This window comes from Malania oleifera, chromosome 3 (genome assembly GCF_029873635.1).
Source record: "Malania oleifera isolate guangnan ecotype guangnan chromosome 3, ASM2987363v1, whole genome shotgun sequence".
Taxonomy (NCBI): Eukaryota; Viridiplantae; Streptophyta; class Magnoliopsida; order Santalales; family Ximeniaceae; genus Malania; species Malania oleifera.
In genome coordinates, this window is record NC_080419.1 from 126798527 (window position 1) to 126815069 (window position 16543).

General features: G+C 35.0%; 1 protein-coding gene across 2 annotated transcripts; it reads left to right on the plus strand.

Moving 5' to 3' along the window:
- The first annotated feature begins 964 nt into the window (after positions 1–964).
- Positions 965–11629, plus strand: LOC131150397 (la-related protein 6B). Of its 2 annotated transcripts, none has more exons than XM_058101099.1 (10): positions 965–1579; positions 6307–6388; positions 6904–6998; positions 7119–7190; positions 7996–8075; positions 8176–8275; positions 10072–10119; positions 10203–10271; positions 10585–10734; positions 11137–11629. In XM_058101099.1, exons 1-10 carry the CDS (start codon positions 1064–1066, stop codon positions 11389–11391), a joined length of 1467 nt encoding a protein of 488 aa, XP_057957082.1. In that variant the 5' UTR covers positions 965–1063; the 3' UTR covers positions 11392–11629. The 2 variants fall into 2 exon arrangements, with proteins under 2 accessions (XP_057957082.1, XP_057957083.1); XM_058101100.1 differs by lacking the exon at positions 965–1579 and adding an exon at positions 5773–5837 and having other exon boundaries at positions 5960–6388.
- Positions 11630–16543: the final 4914 nt, after the last annotated feature.

Sequence of the window (16543 nt, forward strand, 5' to 3'; positions counted from 1 at the left end):
GAACTCTGATATATTATTAAGGATGTTTATTTTATTTTCCGTTGCATGATTGAGGCCATAGTATCAGACACAGGTGATTGAATCACATCACACCCCAGGCCCTACTTGGCGAGTTCGGGGCGTGACAATCTCTCATCCCCATTTAACCCACATTACATTGTCACCCCCTAACACCATGGTTTATTAATTTACTAGGACATTTTTTTGGTTTAAATTTTGAGAGTCAATTTATGTTAATCTTGTCACTCTTTTGACAAGGGATAAAATTAATTTATTGAATTGCTATGTTATCAAGGGCATATGTCAAACATACCAATTGTCGTCATTCAAATCGACCTAATAAGACATCATAACACATTAGTTTGGATGATTGACAATCATGTCAATGATGAGTGATGAGGAAAGCATCAGTATGACAACTGATATTCCGTTAATAACAAAATGAATAAATTTCAAAAGACAATTATTTGTTTTAATAAATGATATACTTTAATGTGCCGATGATGACATGTTTTTTAAGAAAAAGATAATAACACAAATTATTGAAGACAAAATTAACATTTAAACAAAAAAAAAAAGATGAAGACGTCAAAAATTAAATTCACCATTTCTTGGCACATTTTAAAAAAAATGCTACTTACATTAATATATCTTGAATTTTTACAACTTTATTTGTCTCAAAATTTATATTAAAAAAATTATTATTCTATGTCCAAACTTGCTAATTTATGTGAGCTTGTAACAATTTTTGAAGGCTAAAAATTCAAAATTTAAATATGTGGTCTTATTTTTAAAAATGGAAAACATTTTATTCCCAAAATTAGTTATCACTTCGGCCTTTAGTCACTTACTCTTTTAAGTCCAAACAAACTGCTCATTTTTTTTAATTGCACCGTACGTAGTGGGTTGTTGGGTCCCACTCCTCCCTCCCAACTATAAATACCCTTGCCCCAAGTCCTCTCGAACCCGAGAAATCCTCTCCATTGTCTTCGCCCTCAGGGGCTTTCTTCCCTAACCAAAACCCTAGATCCATCGTGAAAACCCCTCGCCTCTACAGTCCACAATGGCCGAAGAAGACTCTCCTCTATCTCCTCATCCTCTTGATTCGCCTCCCCTCACTGCCGATCGCACTGACGCTGACCAGTCCTCCTCCTCGTCTTCCTCTTCCGATCCATCCCTGCTCTCTCGCAACTCATCTTTCAGTCGCCTAAACGCTCAGGCACCCGAGTTCGTCCCCCGCGCTCCAACTCGGTCTGATCTGCAGCAGCCACGCCTCGTTATTCCTCCCGCTCCTCCCCCCGGCATCGTTCACGTCTTTCCCCCTCCGAGTTCTCCTTTTCAAGTCCCGATTCAGCCTCCCGTCCCCGTTCCTCACCATCATCATCACCCACATGTTCAGTATCATTCCCACCATCATCATCCTCATCATCACCGCCCTCAGTATTACGGCGGTTTTGCTGAGCACGAGGCTGTTGTTCAGTCTCAATCTCAATCTCAACCATCGCCTTCTGATCCCGATCATTCCACTGCACCCAGAAATGGTTTATCCGAAGAAGCTACTCATAAGATCTTGAATCAGGCATGTTCCTATTCTACCAGATCACAGTCATTACTCCTTGCTCCCTTCCTTGCTGTTTAAACCTGTTGTTTGGATTGAACCGATGCAGCTGCATGTTTGCTCGTTTGTTTGCTTTCTCGCTAACAGTGCTTTTGTTCTTTTGGTATTGTTTCAATTATTTATACTTCGAGATATTCATTATTGATGAGTGCCTCATCCTTCGGAATTGGAATTCAACAGCAAATCCCATGATTTCATGTTAAAGTGTTAATTATTATTATTATTACTACTACTACTACTACTACTGCTACTCCTGCTGCTGCTGCTTCTGCTGCTGCTATTACTACTATTTTTATTCCTTTAGTGTTACGGAGAATCATTGGATTACATCATACATTTGTTGAAAGTCGTTAATACTTACATGGTCTTATCATTGTCTTCCTCATCTGTCACAAGTGCAATTCAACAAATATGATGAGTCATTTACAAGCTTCTATTTTATACAATTATGATTTCGAGCATATTTGTTGCACTGAAATCCAACTACATCACTTGATGAGTTTGTTGACTTTTCATTGTATTTCCTTGCTGAAGGAGTACACAGCCTCAATATTCCAGCACTTCTTGCAGATAGTTATTGTTTTGAATACGATGTCTTTGTTTGGTCATAAATTCTCATATATGCAGTATCATAGAAATTTACTTCTGCATGGATTTGTGCAAAAATGAGAAGTTCCCTCTACTTGTCTAATTGTTAAAATGTTCATATATTAACACATGCATATTCTACACGCTCATCAAAGTGCTTCTTAATAAAAAAAATGATTTCACTGTGATTTGTTACATATGAGTAGACTTTAGGCTTTTGTTTTTTCTTTTGTTTTCTTGGTTCTACCACATACAGTTATATATCTATCCTTGGGTACTATATAGAAAATAAAAGGGCCTTTCTTGTAAGCTCACTAATCTGTAACGCCAATACCATATGCTGGGGAGAATTTATAGTTCTTTATAAAGTTAATTGGTATAAATGTTAGAACTTATTGGTAAAATCAATCAGTACACCTCTTTTAGTTGATTTTTTATGATTTTATCAGTATTTGTTTTAGCTCAAATAAAACTCTAGAGAAGAAGTTGAATTAAACTCAATTAACATTAGTACCAAACCCTACTCCTCCCTCTCCTGGTTGCCATTGGTGTTCTTTCCAGTGTCTTCTATCGTCCTAATTATTGCTGTTATTGCAGTGTCCATTTTTGGCACTTTCTGTTACTACTTTACAACGTTTATCACCTTAACACCACAGATGCATTCCTTTGTTCAGATTAGCTGGAGTTTGGACATTGGAGGGTACACCTCTGTTAGGACTCCAGGATCCTGGACTAAGTAGTAGTGTGTACTATGACTATTTAGGATTTTAGCTTTCCTTTCTCTAATCATGTTTGTTGATGATAGGGGGGAATGGTTTGAGTTTGATGAGGGCCTGGATGCAAAGAGGGGGAAGAGCTGTGAAATTTTAGCTTTGAAAAACTTGTAGGTTTTCTGCAAGGTGCCTTGCCTTTCCAGCCCCATATAGAAAACAAATATGGTGCCATAATACGGGTTTTGGGCAAAAGTAGGTGGTCATAGGGTTGAGATCTGGTTCTTGCAGACGTGCTTCGCAGGGCATTCTTCCTTGACCCCACCCATTTGCTCTCATCTCTTCCGGCCTCTAAGTGCCATTATATTTTGCTTTCTCATTTCTTTTGTTCTCATAAAAAACATGAACAATAGCACTATGACTGTTGCACTCACTGGCATAGCATTTATTGAACAACACTACCAATAGACAACCACGGTCACACGACTATAACAAGTGCACTATTACTATTGCCCTCACTGGCATAGCATTTATTGAACAACACTACCAATAGAACCACGGTCACGACTATAACAAGTTTCACCTTACTACCAACTACTAAATCATGTTCATTCTAGTTCTTATAGTTAGCATTAGCCTAATTTATTACTATTTTTTTAATTTTATTTTTCTTTTATGCATCAAACTCAACTACACCTTTTAATACCAAATATTTGAGAACAGCTGCTTGGATTCTTTTAGTCATTTAGAGCTATTTAAGCGTATGCCTATCCCTGTTCTCGAATCAAGTTTTATTGATTCTCGTTTTGTACTAGTTTTGTAATGCATTCTACTTATTTTAATATTAATGGATTGCATGTAATGGATAACAAATCTCTCAATTGATTCTGTATCTACATGCACAAACACATTTTTGTAAATATCACTTGTTATTAATTTCTGCTTCTGATGTTGTTTGGTTTTTGGGGGTGGGATAATGCAATAATTAAGCAGATTTTGGTTGACTGCTTGATAATGGGTTTAGATGAATATGAGAAATGCAAATAGATGCCATTTTTTTAGAAATTTCAGACCTAATAAAGAGATTTTGATGTTCCCTCTTGAAAGATGAGAATGCTATGATTTTGATGGGGGGCTGGATGTAAAGTGGGGGGAGATTTTTGTGTATCTCTGAAAAACCTGTAGGTTTTCTGCAGGGTGCCCTGTCTTTCAGCCCCAAAAGGAAACAAAGATGGTGCCATAGTACGGGTTTTGTGCGAAAGTGGGTAGTCACAATGTTGATCTCTGGTTCTGGGGACCTTGCCTTGATGGGCAAGCTTCCTTTACCCATACCCATTTCTGTTCATCACAGACTCGCCTCCAAGTGCCTTTACATTTCACCCTTTCACTTCTTTAGTGCTCATATACTAAAATTAATGGGATTCCTTTTTGATGGTTAATTTGGTCTCATTATTCAAGTTCCTAAAATACCCCTAAAACTAATAAACTTTTCCACTAAGCAAAAGGGGGTATGATAGTAAAAATAACATTATGGTTATATTCTGGAAACTGAAAAATAGGAAATTTGGGACCCGTCTATGTGTGTCCCAATGGCCAGTCCTTTTAATTAGAATTAGCTTGATTTCTCTTATCTGCAACAACTTCAACTAAGTTTTCGTTCCCATTTATTTGAAAACAGCTGCACGAGTCTGCTTTTGTTTGCTTGACCCATTTTCATCTTGGATCCTAATTGTCTTAGCACCTCTACCAGTGCTTATTTTCTTCATTTTTATGATGCATTTGTTTTTTCTTTTGCTATTAACGCATGTCACATTGTATATGCATAACAAATCTGCCATCATTTTTCCATCTATACACATGCACCCATACATTCTTGTAAGTATTACTATTTATTAAATTTCTATTCTTGCAGTGTTGGTTTGAGGGATATTAGGAGTCATAGTAGGCTTTGAAAATTTTTGAGTAATGCAGAAAACTTTTTTTAGTAATTTCAGATCTAAATGTTGAAATTTGATTTTTGGGAGATAATGAGTTGCTCAAGGCAATACAAGGAGATCTATCTCCTTGAAATTGAGTTTTATCTGGGGCTGAATGCAAAGAGGAGAGAGGTTATGTGAATTTGTAGCTCTGAAAAACCTGTAGGTTCTCTGCAGGGTGCTCTGCCTTTCCAGCCCCCCTACAGAAAATAAATATGGTTCCATAGTACGGGTTCTGTGTTCAAGTGGGTAGTCATAGGGTTGATCTCTGATTCTGGTGGCTTTCCATGCCAAAGCTTCCTTTACCCTTCCCATTTCCTCTTATCACTTGCCTGCCTCCAAGTGCCATTACATTTTACTCTCTTCTATTGTTTTTGTGCTCTGATGAAAAAATGCCAGTGATAGATTGATAGCACTATGGCTATGACTGCCATTGACGTAGCATCTCTTAAACACAAATGCCAACATACGACCACTGTCACAACTTCTACTTCACTACAAAGTACCATCATTGGCACTCCAGCCTTTCAATTTGCTTAAATTGTTATTATTTTTATTTTCTTTATTTTTTTTCCAACAACTGCTACTCAAATTATGGACCTTTTTATGAGACTAGCGGCAGATAGATCACTGTTTTGAAGATTTTTTTTGGTTATATTAGATGTTCCTTGATTCATTGAGGTCCATCTTGCACCTGATTTTCTTGCTGCATTTGGGTTATCTGTACCGAAAGGATTAAGCTGGAATTATTCCAACATTTGGAATAAAATCATTTGCAGTAACCTTTATGAGGCCTGACTAATCTTAGTCAATTATATTTATCCCTCAATTATCATTCAAGATTGATTGTTTATGAATATGTGAATTTATTTCAGGAGAATCTGATGGGGTTCTGGATTCTGTCTGATAGGGTGCCCTAAGCTTATTGTGGTTGGAAATTTCTTGGTGAAACTACAATCTTTGCTCTAGTCGGCTCTTTTTGTTTCCCCTTTTTAGGTTGCAGTCATTAATTTTTAAGATATGTTGGTTATGCTTTCGTAGCGACTCCATTTTTGTGCTGGTGGCAGCTGCTGTTGCTGCTGATTTAGAAAGGGGCTTTAGAGGAGGGGCACAGGCTTTGGACTTCCTACCCAAATGTGTACATATATTCACTGCTGCTGTGCATAATAATTAGAATTATGCGGTTTATCAAATTATGGTGTTGCATGAATATTTTATATCCATTTTAAAATTTGTCACATAAAGCATGCCTGATAATGTCAATGTTTGCTTTGTTGGCGATTTTTGGATTTCTTAAGTTGGGACATGCTCCTGGCTTCAGTTTTATATTGAAGCATGTCCTCTTGCTCTTTAAACCTTTCTTTATATCTTCATCTAGTTTTTAGTTAATTCTTTTAAAAATGACAACTTGTAGGTGGAGTATTATTTCAGTGATTTGAACCTAGCTACTACAGATCATCTAATGAGGTTCATTAATAAAGATCCTGAAGGATATGGTACGATTTGCTACTCAGATGCCTTGTTGATTGTGACCCATGTATAAAATTATTTGTCTTGTAGGTTCCTTTATTTATTTCAGCTTCTATTTTTGCATGCAAATTTGTCCCATCATCATTCTCTAATTTTTAGAAGAAAAGCTATAGTCATATTGTCAAATATTGTGAAAATAAAATCATGTATTAATGTTTATGTGATGAATCATTCATTATCCAAAAAATAACATAATAAAGCATAAAAGGGGTGTGTGTGTGTGTGTGTGTTTATTATGGCAAGAAATTAATAGTATAAAGACAAGATTTTGGTGCATTATTTAAAATGAAATTGTACTTCAATTAATTGATCTTTGTCAAATTTTCGGAGGAGTTATGCTTCGACATAACTCTGAAATCATTGGTCCTAATTGATTAATCCTGTGGTTTTTTTTTTTGTTGTTATTGTTGATTGATTTGGTCTTTGGATGAAGTGTTCTATAATTGTTCTAACAAGTCTTTTTTTGTCTATTGCTAAATAGTGCCAATATCTGTTGTCGCATCTTTCAAGAAGATAAAAGCTCTGACAAGTAATCATTCTCAGCTTGCTGCTGTTTTGCGGAACTCTGCAAAGCTTGTGAGTGCTTTTGTATGCTTTCTTCATATGTTTTTTATATCCTCAATAATGACATCTTGCTCTGTGCACAAAATACTTTTATGCAATGTTGCTGAACTTTCTGTTGCATTATGTTTTCAGATAGTTAGTGAGGATGGGAAGAAAGTCAGACGGCAGCATCCACTGACTGAGTCAGACATGGAAGAGTTGCAAGTAGGTTTTTTTTGTTCTATTGTTAGTTGTTTAGGTTATGTTTGGTTTGTAAGATGCCTATTTGTAGGAATCAATTAGTTATAATAGGTTAGCTACGATTAATTATACAAAAAAATAAAAAATAAATTATTACTATAAATCTAATAACAAGACGGGACTATTTGTGAATCCATAATAAGAAATAGACAAGGAAAAACTCTTCCCAAATTTCACCGCAGGAATGTCTATTCCTTTCTTATTACTTATTGGATTAAATAATAAGGAACATACAAGGAATGGCTATTGCCTCTATTACCTAATTTCTCATTGTTTTCCATCTTATTTCAAGGTATACCTATTCCATGAACAAAAGAATAACCTTAGTATTTGCGAGAATTTATCTTACTGAAGATTTGCAACAATTAAATTTCACCATGGGAATGTCTATTTCTTTCTTATTGCTTATTGGATTAAATAATAAGGAACATACAAGGTATAGCTATTACCTCTATTTCCTAATTTCTCATTGTTTTCCATCTCATTTCAAGGAATATCTATTCCATGAACAAAAAAATAACCTTAGTATTTGTGAGAATTTATCCTACTGAAGATTTGCAACAATTAATCTGCACTATACCCCTATTACATTCCTCTACTTCGGTAAATCAGTAAGAAATATGTGAAAACTTATTTCTTTTTACTTCTTCTAGTTATGCTTTCCTATGATTCTATGTTAAATCTTTTTGTTGATTAATAATGATTTTTCATAACTTTTCCTAATTTACTTTTGCCCTTGTTTTTATTCAAATCATTACATTACATGCAGTCACGCATAGTTGTTGCTGAAAACTTACCTGAGGACCATTGCCACCAAAATCTTATGAAGCTTTTCTCTGCTGTTGGGAGGTACCATGATTATTCCAGCTAGAAAATTTCCATAGCATGTATAAATTTCTATGCATCATAGTATGCAAATAATTCTTGAACATGAATTCTTTGTTGCTAGTGTGAAGACAATTCGTACCTGCCAGCCTCAAACTTCCAATGGTGGGGGTTCTTCAGCATCTAGATCAGCAAAAGCAGACAACTTACTCTTTAGTAACAAGGTAACACTGCTAAAAAGTTCTTATTTGACTTGTATGCTGAGACTTCAATTTTACCGTAATTTTTCAAGTGGTATTGTATGAATGGTGCATTGTTTTGCATTTCCAAAATGGCTAGATTTGAGTATGATTTTGATTATATCAGGGATTTTTAGGGCTTTATGGATTAAGCGCTTAAGTTTTTTGGTTCTAATTTATTTATTTATTTTTAAATTTTATAATGATTTCACTTAAGGGTTTGATAGACTGTTGTTCTTGAGGGAGAGTAATATAGGTACCTCCTGTTGCGACATTATGAGTTCATTAGAAGTTCTGCTTCAGATGTTGGGTTAATGATTACTTGCTGGGAGATGTGATCCAAGCAATAGATCGCCTGATGTTTTACTGTTTGGAAGCATGAATGCATAGTTTTTTTGCTTGTCAGTTGTTCAATTATGCTGATGTTTTTGTGCTTGGAAGGCCTCTACTTCATCCAATTACAGCTCTGATCCCAACTATTATGTGACATGTGCTTGGAAGGCCTCTACTTCATCCAATTACAGCTCTGATCCCAACCATTATGTGATGTAGTTGTTAGAATCTTATGATTAATGATTTGATTCATACGATTCGTATCAATTCCAAACAAAATCGATTCAAATCTTACTAGAGAATCTAAAATCAACTGACTCACTGCCAAATCTATCAATTCACCTTGCAAATTTAGTGAATTGATCTGAATCTTATGATTCATGATTCGATTCATACAATTCATATCAATACACAAAATCAATTCGAATCTTACTAGCGAATCTAAAATCAACTGAATCTCTGCCAAACCTATCAATTCACCTCACAAATTTAGCGAACTGATCTGATTCTTATGATTCATGATTCGATTCATACAGTTCATATCAATTCCACACAGAATCGATTTGAATCTTACTAGCGAATCTAAAATCAACTGAATCACTGCCAAATCTATTGATTCACCTCGTGAATCTAGCAAATCAATTTTGAATCTATTGATTCACACAAATCTAGACCTATCACATCTTTGATAAGCCCGACTTGTGTAAAACCCCTTTTTTTTAAATTGCTTTTTTTACATGATTAGCTTCAATTTGCCCACGTCAGAATTTTGTGCTAAAAAAGAGGAGAAATAGAACTTTAGGTCTTATGTTGCTTTTACAAAACCATTTTTCACTCTTGGAGTGTAGTGCTCTACCATTGAGAAGAAGGGGTAGAACACACATCGGTTAAAGGTGTTACAATTTGTTATGTTGTTAAGATTCAAAAGTTGTTTTTTTTTTTTTATTTTTAGTATATTGTTAAATTATTATCATTTTTAAAGTTATTTATTTATATTTATTTTTAATTCAAGAAAGAATATGCATGAAATGTTTTTTTAAATTGTTGATAAACACTAAGTTCAGTTTTTTTTTATTTTAATTTTTTCTTGATTCCTTCTCTTAAACAGAATAATGTTCATTTTTGAAATTAATATTTCTGGACTCATTTCCTTACTTCTTATTTGTTCAGGAATGCATACACATGAAATGTGATTTTTTATTATCAAAATGTAAATGTATTGTACTATTTTGCTTGTCGTTTATATATCAATACATGCAAGTCATTTAGAATTGGTTTTTTGGAAACTTGTACCAAATCTTACAATTTGATTCTCAATTCACAATTAGTAGAATTGGAATTTCGATTCATGCTTTGAATCTTGATTTGACAACTATGTTATGTGGTTTCACACTGATTTTAGTGGGAGTACTCTTACAAGTCCTTAAAATCCAAACTCTTCTTTGTAGTTGCATGCATTTGTGGAATACGAGACTGTTGAGCTGGCAGAGAAAGCTGTAAGTTTGATATTTTCCAGAACTTAAAGGTGTTCTTTTGCCATGTCCTTTGAAACAAATAAAATATGCATTTAACTTTGCAGGTTGCGGAACTGAATGGTGAGGGGAGCTGGAGGAGCAGCCTCAGAGTACGCCTGCTGCATAGACGCACGGTACGTCCTTATAAAATAATTTAAATGTTTTGATTGCTGTCAAACCAGACACTCTGGAAAACAAGTTCCCAAATTCGACAACTTCAGATACAAGAATGATCCTTCTTCCTGCTATTAAGTGGTAACAAGAATAGAAATGCATTGTAGACCTGATATTGCAAACAAGTAACAAAGTTTTGAGTTCTTCACCTTCTGATAATCTTGTCTCTTCTGGTCAAACTTTCAACAGTTCGACTCATTTCTAATTTTTTTTTTCTTTTCTAATGTAGGTTGATTAATCCACCTGTTTATGTTTGTGTTCTTATACCCACAGGCAAAGCCTGCACAAGTACGAGGGAAAAAAGGGCATGAAGCTGACGGGAATGGTGAGGAAGATGATGTTTCTACATCTGAGCAGCAGTTAAATGAGAAGCAGCCCGATGATCCTTCCCAACAATCTGAACTCTACCATCAGGATCATGCAGTAAGTTCTTACAGATTTTGTCTTGTGGTATTTTAAAAACAGAGATGATAATGAGATTTTGTAAGTCCCTCAGCTTGTAAATAGGTGATTTATTTTGATAAGTGGACCTAGCTGAATTTCTTAAAATTGGAAGAAAATTGGTGGTGAAAGTGTCACTCAAGACTTTGGTGAAGAAAAGTACTTTTCTATAAGTGCTTCCAATTGAACCCTTAATGACTTTGGGCGTGGCTGCTTGTATTATTTGGGTTGGGAGAGGCTGGCTTCTAGGAAATAAGTTCTACTATTTTGTGTGCTATCAATCGAATTTTGATGTGCTCTATTCCAAATTATACTTGTTAACTGTGCTATCAATTGAATTTTGACATGTGAATATTTGAGATTAATGTAACTTGTATTGAACAGGGGGAGGAGCATGTTAATGACAGGGAGGGTGGTCCTCGAAAGGGTCGGGGTCGTGGCCGGGGCAAGGGACGTGGACGGGGTCAATACCATCATCACAATAACCGTGCGGGATCCATAGGAACTCCGCCTCCAAATAACTTGCCCAATAATGAGCAACCAAGTGTAGTGAAGCAGCCTCCTGGTCCCCGCATGCCAGATGGCACAAGGGGGTTTGCAGTGGGCCGGGGGAAGCCAGTTGCTGTCAATATTGCATAATAAATATAACTACTTACCAAGTTATTACTACAGATAAAAGGAATGTGTTTTTGGGAAGCATCTGGAGCTAGATTGCTGTAGAGTTGATTGGGGTGGCCAGTGTCATTTTCATTTCTTTTAAGTATTGATGGCAGGGTTTTAACAAGGGGCTATCAATCCATTGTAGTTCTTGTTAGGGTCCATACATAACAGCCTTTTTTTTTTTTTATATATATATAATTTTCATTTTTAGTAGCTATGCTTAAATCTTTTTTATATCCAGATGAGAATGTCTGAAGAACAATTATGGGTTTGGTTTTCTCTCTCTTTTGTTTACTATTTTTTTTTTTTTGGATGGTTATGTAGGGGGCCTTTTGATGTAGAAATAAAACAGGGCCCATTTATACTTAAATAGATAAATGTGAGCATGGGTGCATAATTTTTTCTTTTCCCCTTAAAATTTTCTACGCCTCTTCCTTGCGTAGAAAAGTCTATTTGATGATGGTACTTTTGAAAGAAAAAGATGTGTAACCAGCAGTGTAAAGTTCATTTACTAGGGCTACACGGCCTGCTCATGGTTTGAATTTGAAGACGTTTTAACAGCAGGTTTAAAGTGAAGATGCTTTGAACGGGTTTGATTTTAAGATGTTTCATACGAATTGTTAGAAAAGATGCATCTGATTCAGCAGGTTTGATTCTGTTGATTTTCAGTTCAAGTTGGTCTACAATCATCAGAAATGGTGAAGATGAATCTTATTTATAGGACTTAAAGCTTCAAGGAGAAGGAAGTGCCATTGAGTATTGAAATGGAGATGAACCATTGAAAACTCATCAAGAGGATTATAAACTCAATGCAGAGTAGAGCAGTGCATCTTGTGAAAATGAAGGGAGCTGGAGCAGATTGTTCAATGATTCTAATATTTGGTAACCTGAATTGGAATTTGTGTACAAAAAATTTCAAATGGAAAGATTTTGGTTGATCTACCCATGGGGATATTTAGCATTAGGAAAAATAAATTGAGTACTGCTTTGTTGGGACAATTTTTAGGTATGGCTCTTTCTTTTACATATTTGAATAGTACCATTGGAAAATTTTGGAATAAGGTCGAAGGGATTATGATTCATTTGTTGATGTAAGATGAGAAGTAGTTATTTGGATGGGTCATTTTGACCCAATGGGGAGGATTATTTAGTTTAATTAGTTGTTCAAGTATATGTGTGGAGTCGCTTGTATTAGGGTTATCAATATGACATAGATCCTTGAAAATGGCCTATGGTTCATAGATAATTATCTTATTTTCTTGTGTTAAGGGGGAGCCTATGTGAACTTAAGGATTTGGGTGAAGTTCTACAATATACTGTCTATTTATTGGACAACTGCTGGGCTGAGCTATATTGCTTGTTGGAAAAGCACTCTGACAAGATTTGTGAGGAATCTATTATTTGTTAGCATTTGTGTGGAAATTGACATAAGTAAGCAGTTACCAGATGCGAATGTGATGTCAATTGTTATTGAATATTTATGAAGGCCTATAAAATGTTCCAAATGCCTGATGTTTGGTCACAATGAGAAAATCTGCAAAAGGTAAGTAAATGGATCCGCAAGAATGATGAAAAAGGAATTGTTTCTGAAAGCAAAATGGGGATAAAAATCAAAATGAGGTTATTACAGTATCTAATGGCTTTGAAGTGCTGAAAGGAAGGGGAAGTGGTAGAGAATGGTAAGATGAAGGGTCCTAATGAAGAGAGGATAATGAAAAGTGATAAATCTGATTCAGATAAAGTGTGAGTATCAAATAATTAAGGAAGGGGAAAGTTATGGACTTCAGATTGGGAGTTGTATAAAGGATGGAAAATTTACATATGGATCAAGGAACAGTAAATGTGAATCTAAAAACCATGAAAGTAGGGCTGAGGAAAGTAATAAGGGAGCTGGGAACATAAAGGAAGGAAGTAAGGGCAAGAAAGGTAGACCTCTCAAAAAACGGGTTGATCCTGAAGAAATAAAGGGTGCCTTGTTTAAATGAGTCTTTCCATTGCTTACTGGAATATTAAGGGACGTAATAATCCTCTAAAGATAAAAGAAGTAGAAATTGGTTTCTTTACAACAATTGAATATGGTTGGTCTATTGAAATTTAAAATAAAAGCTAGAAGATTTGATGAACTGACAAAAGCTTTGGAAAAAGGTTGGATATTTCTTCAAAATTATAGGGAGCATGAGTCTATTTCAAGGATATGGATTGGTTTCGATCTTGAGGTTATAAGGTTGATAGAAGTGATTAGACAACAGTAACTTATTAAACTTTTTTGTTTGTTATGAGAACTTAAAAGTTTGATATGGCAAGTTACAAGGTTGTATGGGTTGAATTTTGATAAAGATAGGAAAGAACTTTGGGGCTTCTTACTTAATACTTGAAACAAATTAAAAAATATCCTTGGTCGGTGATGGGAGATTTCACTACAATATTGAGAACTGATGAAAGTAGCAGTATGCTCTCTGTTAGTTGCCTGAATAGCATGAGGTTTCAAAATTTTGTGTATGATGCTGAGTTGTTGGATGATTATCCTATATTTGGGCCATTGTTTACTTGGTCAAATAAAAGAGAGTCTGGATTTATTGCAAGAAAATTGGGTACGGTGCTAATTTCTAGTACAATCAGTGAATTTTTTCCAAATATTTAGGTAGAGTCTCTCTCCGAGTTTATCAGATCACAGTCCTGCTATTTTAAAAAATGCAAGTTGAAGTCCATGTACAGAGTAAATGCTCCATTTAGGTTTTTGAACAGTTGGATGAAACATGAGTGTTTTATGGACTTGGTGGTTGAATCATGGATATAGTGGTGAATGGATCTCCTATGTTTGTTTTGGTACAAAAATTGAAAATTCTCAAGAAAAATCTCATTCTTTTACAGAGAGCATTTCAGTAAGACTGGCAACAGAATTAACGGTGTTAGGGGAAATGTTGCAATTTCAAGCAGGTTTATTGTCTAGCCTTTCAGCTGCTAGTTTGAAAATGAAGAACATGAGACTACAATGAGATTGAAGAGGATATTATAAAGCAGAAACAATAGTTTTTTTTTTCTGCGATGGTGAAGAATAGGAATGCTAAATCCCAAATAAAATTTTTGATCAATTCAAAAGGTGAAAAAATTAAAGGTCTAGAAGAAATTTAAGCAGAATTACCAGACCAATTGCTTACTGCAACTTGGTTTTATAAAGGTATATAAAAGATATTGGCTAACAGACTTCAAAAGTATAGTGACTTTGTTGATATGAATTTGTCTAAAATCAATTGAGGAGGGAGTATTTGTGACAATGTATTACTTGCACAAAAATCACTGAACAAATATCATCTGAATAGAAAACCTTCAAGATTGCTTTGAAGGTTTGATATGATGAAGGTCTATGATTTATTACACTGAGGTTTCCTTTTTAGTATGTTGGAACTTGGAATGTATTGAGACAGCAAAGGAATTTCTGGGTTGGATAAAGGAGTGTATTACTACTCCTAGTTTTCTTTAATAATTAATGGTTCAACCAAGGGTTATTTTAAAGAAGCAAAAGCAATAAGCCAAGGAGATCCAATATCCTCTACTTTTTTTATGATGATTATGGAAGTGTTCACTAGGGTTTTGAAGCATGCCTCAATGTTAAGATTGACAAATCTGTGTTTTGTAGATGATATGATCATTTTTGCTAAAGGTGATATGAATTCTATTAAATGTATTAAAAGTATACTATCAAATTTCTACTTAATTATTGGTTTGGAATGTAATACAGAAAAATCAGAAATGTTCAGCTCTGGTCTATCAGTAGAAGAAGCAAATATAAGAGCTCATATTCTTGGCTTTTCAGTGGGAAACTTCCAGTGAGGTATCTTGACCTCCCCCTGAATTTGAAGAGGCTTAAGTTGGACTGTGAAGTGTTGATTGAAACTAATTGGCAGAGTTAATAAATCATAAATGGACATATAAACTGCTATCCTATACAGGTAGGTTGCAGTTAATTAAAATTATATTTTAATGTATTAATGCTTGCTGGTCTTATTTTATTTGTTTACCCTTTGTTGTAATCAAGGACTTAGAAAAGAAGCTTAAATCATTCTTATGGAAAGGGAACAACTGGAACTCATCTTCCTGTTCCTGCGAACCAATTGAAGAAGGGGGGTTTGAGGGTGAAAATGCTTTCTGAATTGAATTCAACGACCATAATGAAATTGATATCTACAAATTTAGAAGTAAAAGCTTTCGAATTTGTGTTTCAAAGCAATATTTGAGGGTGGCGTGGATTCATATCTACAAAATTAGAAGTAAAAGCTTTTGTTAAGTACAGGAGAGAGCAGAAGACACAAATATGAAAGAGTATTCTTAGATATAGATCTAAAAGTTACACTTATATAGTTATATGGCATAGAAAGTTGGAAATGGAGGATTAGTTAATGTGTTGTATGATAATTGACATCTTCAGAGTCCCATTATTGAGAAATGTGGAACTCAGACATCCAGAGATATAAAATTGCGCAGGTTTTTGTTAATGGCAAGCAATGGGTTTATCTGAAAAGAAGAACAAATAATATAAACTGCTTGATAAATTCTACTGCAGGTTTTCTTAATGCTGAGCATAATGATGTGATTTGTTGGAAACCTTCAGATATGGAAATTTTGAGTTATGCTCTGCCTAGGAAGTATTTAGAGAGAAGAATCCGTTGGTAACATGGACAGGTTTTGTTTGGAATAAGAAAATTATTCCAAATCACTCTTTTATATGTTTTTTAGCTATTAAAAACAGATTATGCACGTTGGACAAATAGGCTGCTATGGGGAAATTTTCGGATGGGAGATGTAAATTATGCAGTGGATGTGTGGACGCTAGAGAACACTTGTTTTTTTGAATGTCAAATATCCAGTCAATTGGTTTAGGGAGTGTTTAATGAGTTGGGATTACAGCATAATGAGGTGAGGTGGAATGATAATATAAGCTGGTTTTCAGGTCTTGACAAATCTGAATATGGAATTTTGGGTAAAGCAGCTTGGGCTTTGGCCATTTATCATACTTAGAAATTGAGAAATTGTGTTGTATATGAAGGCAATATAGGCAGGATATCATCCGGATCAAACACAACTAGACTCCACAAAGCCCAATAGAAGATAAGGCTAGCTACTATCGAAATTT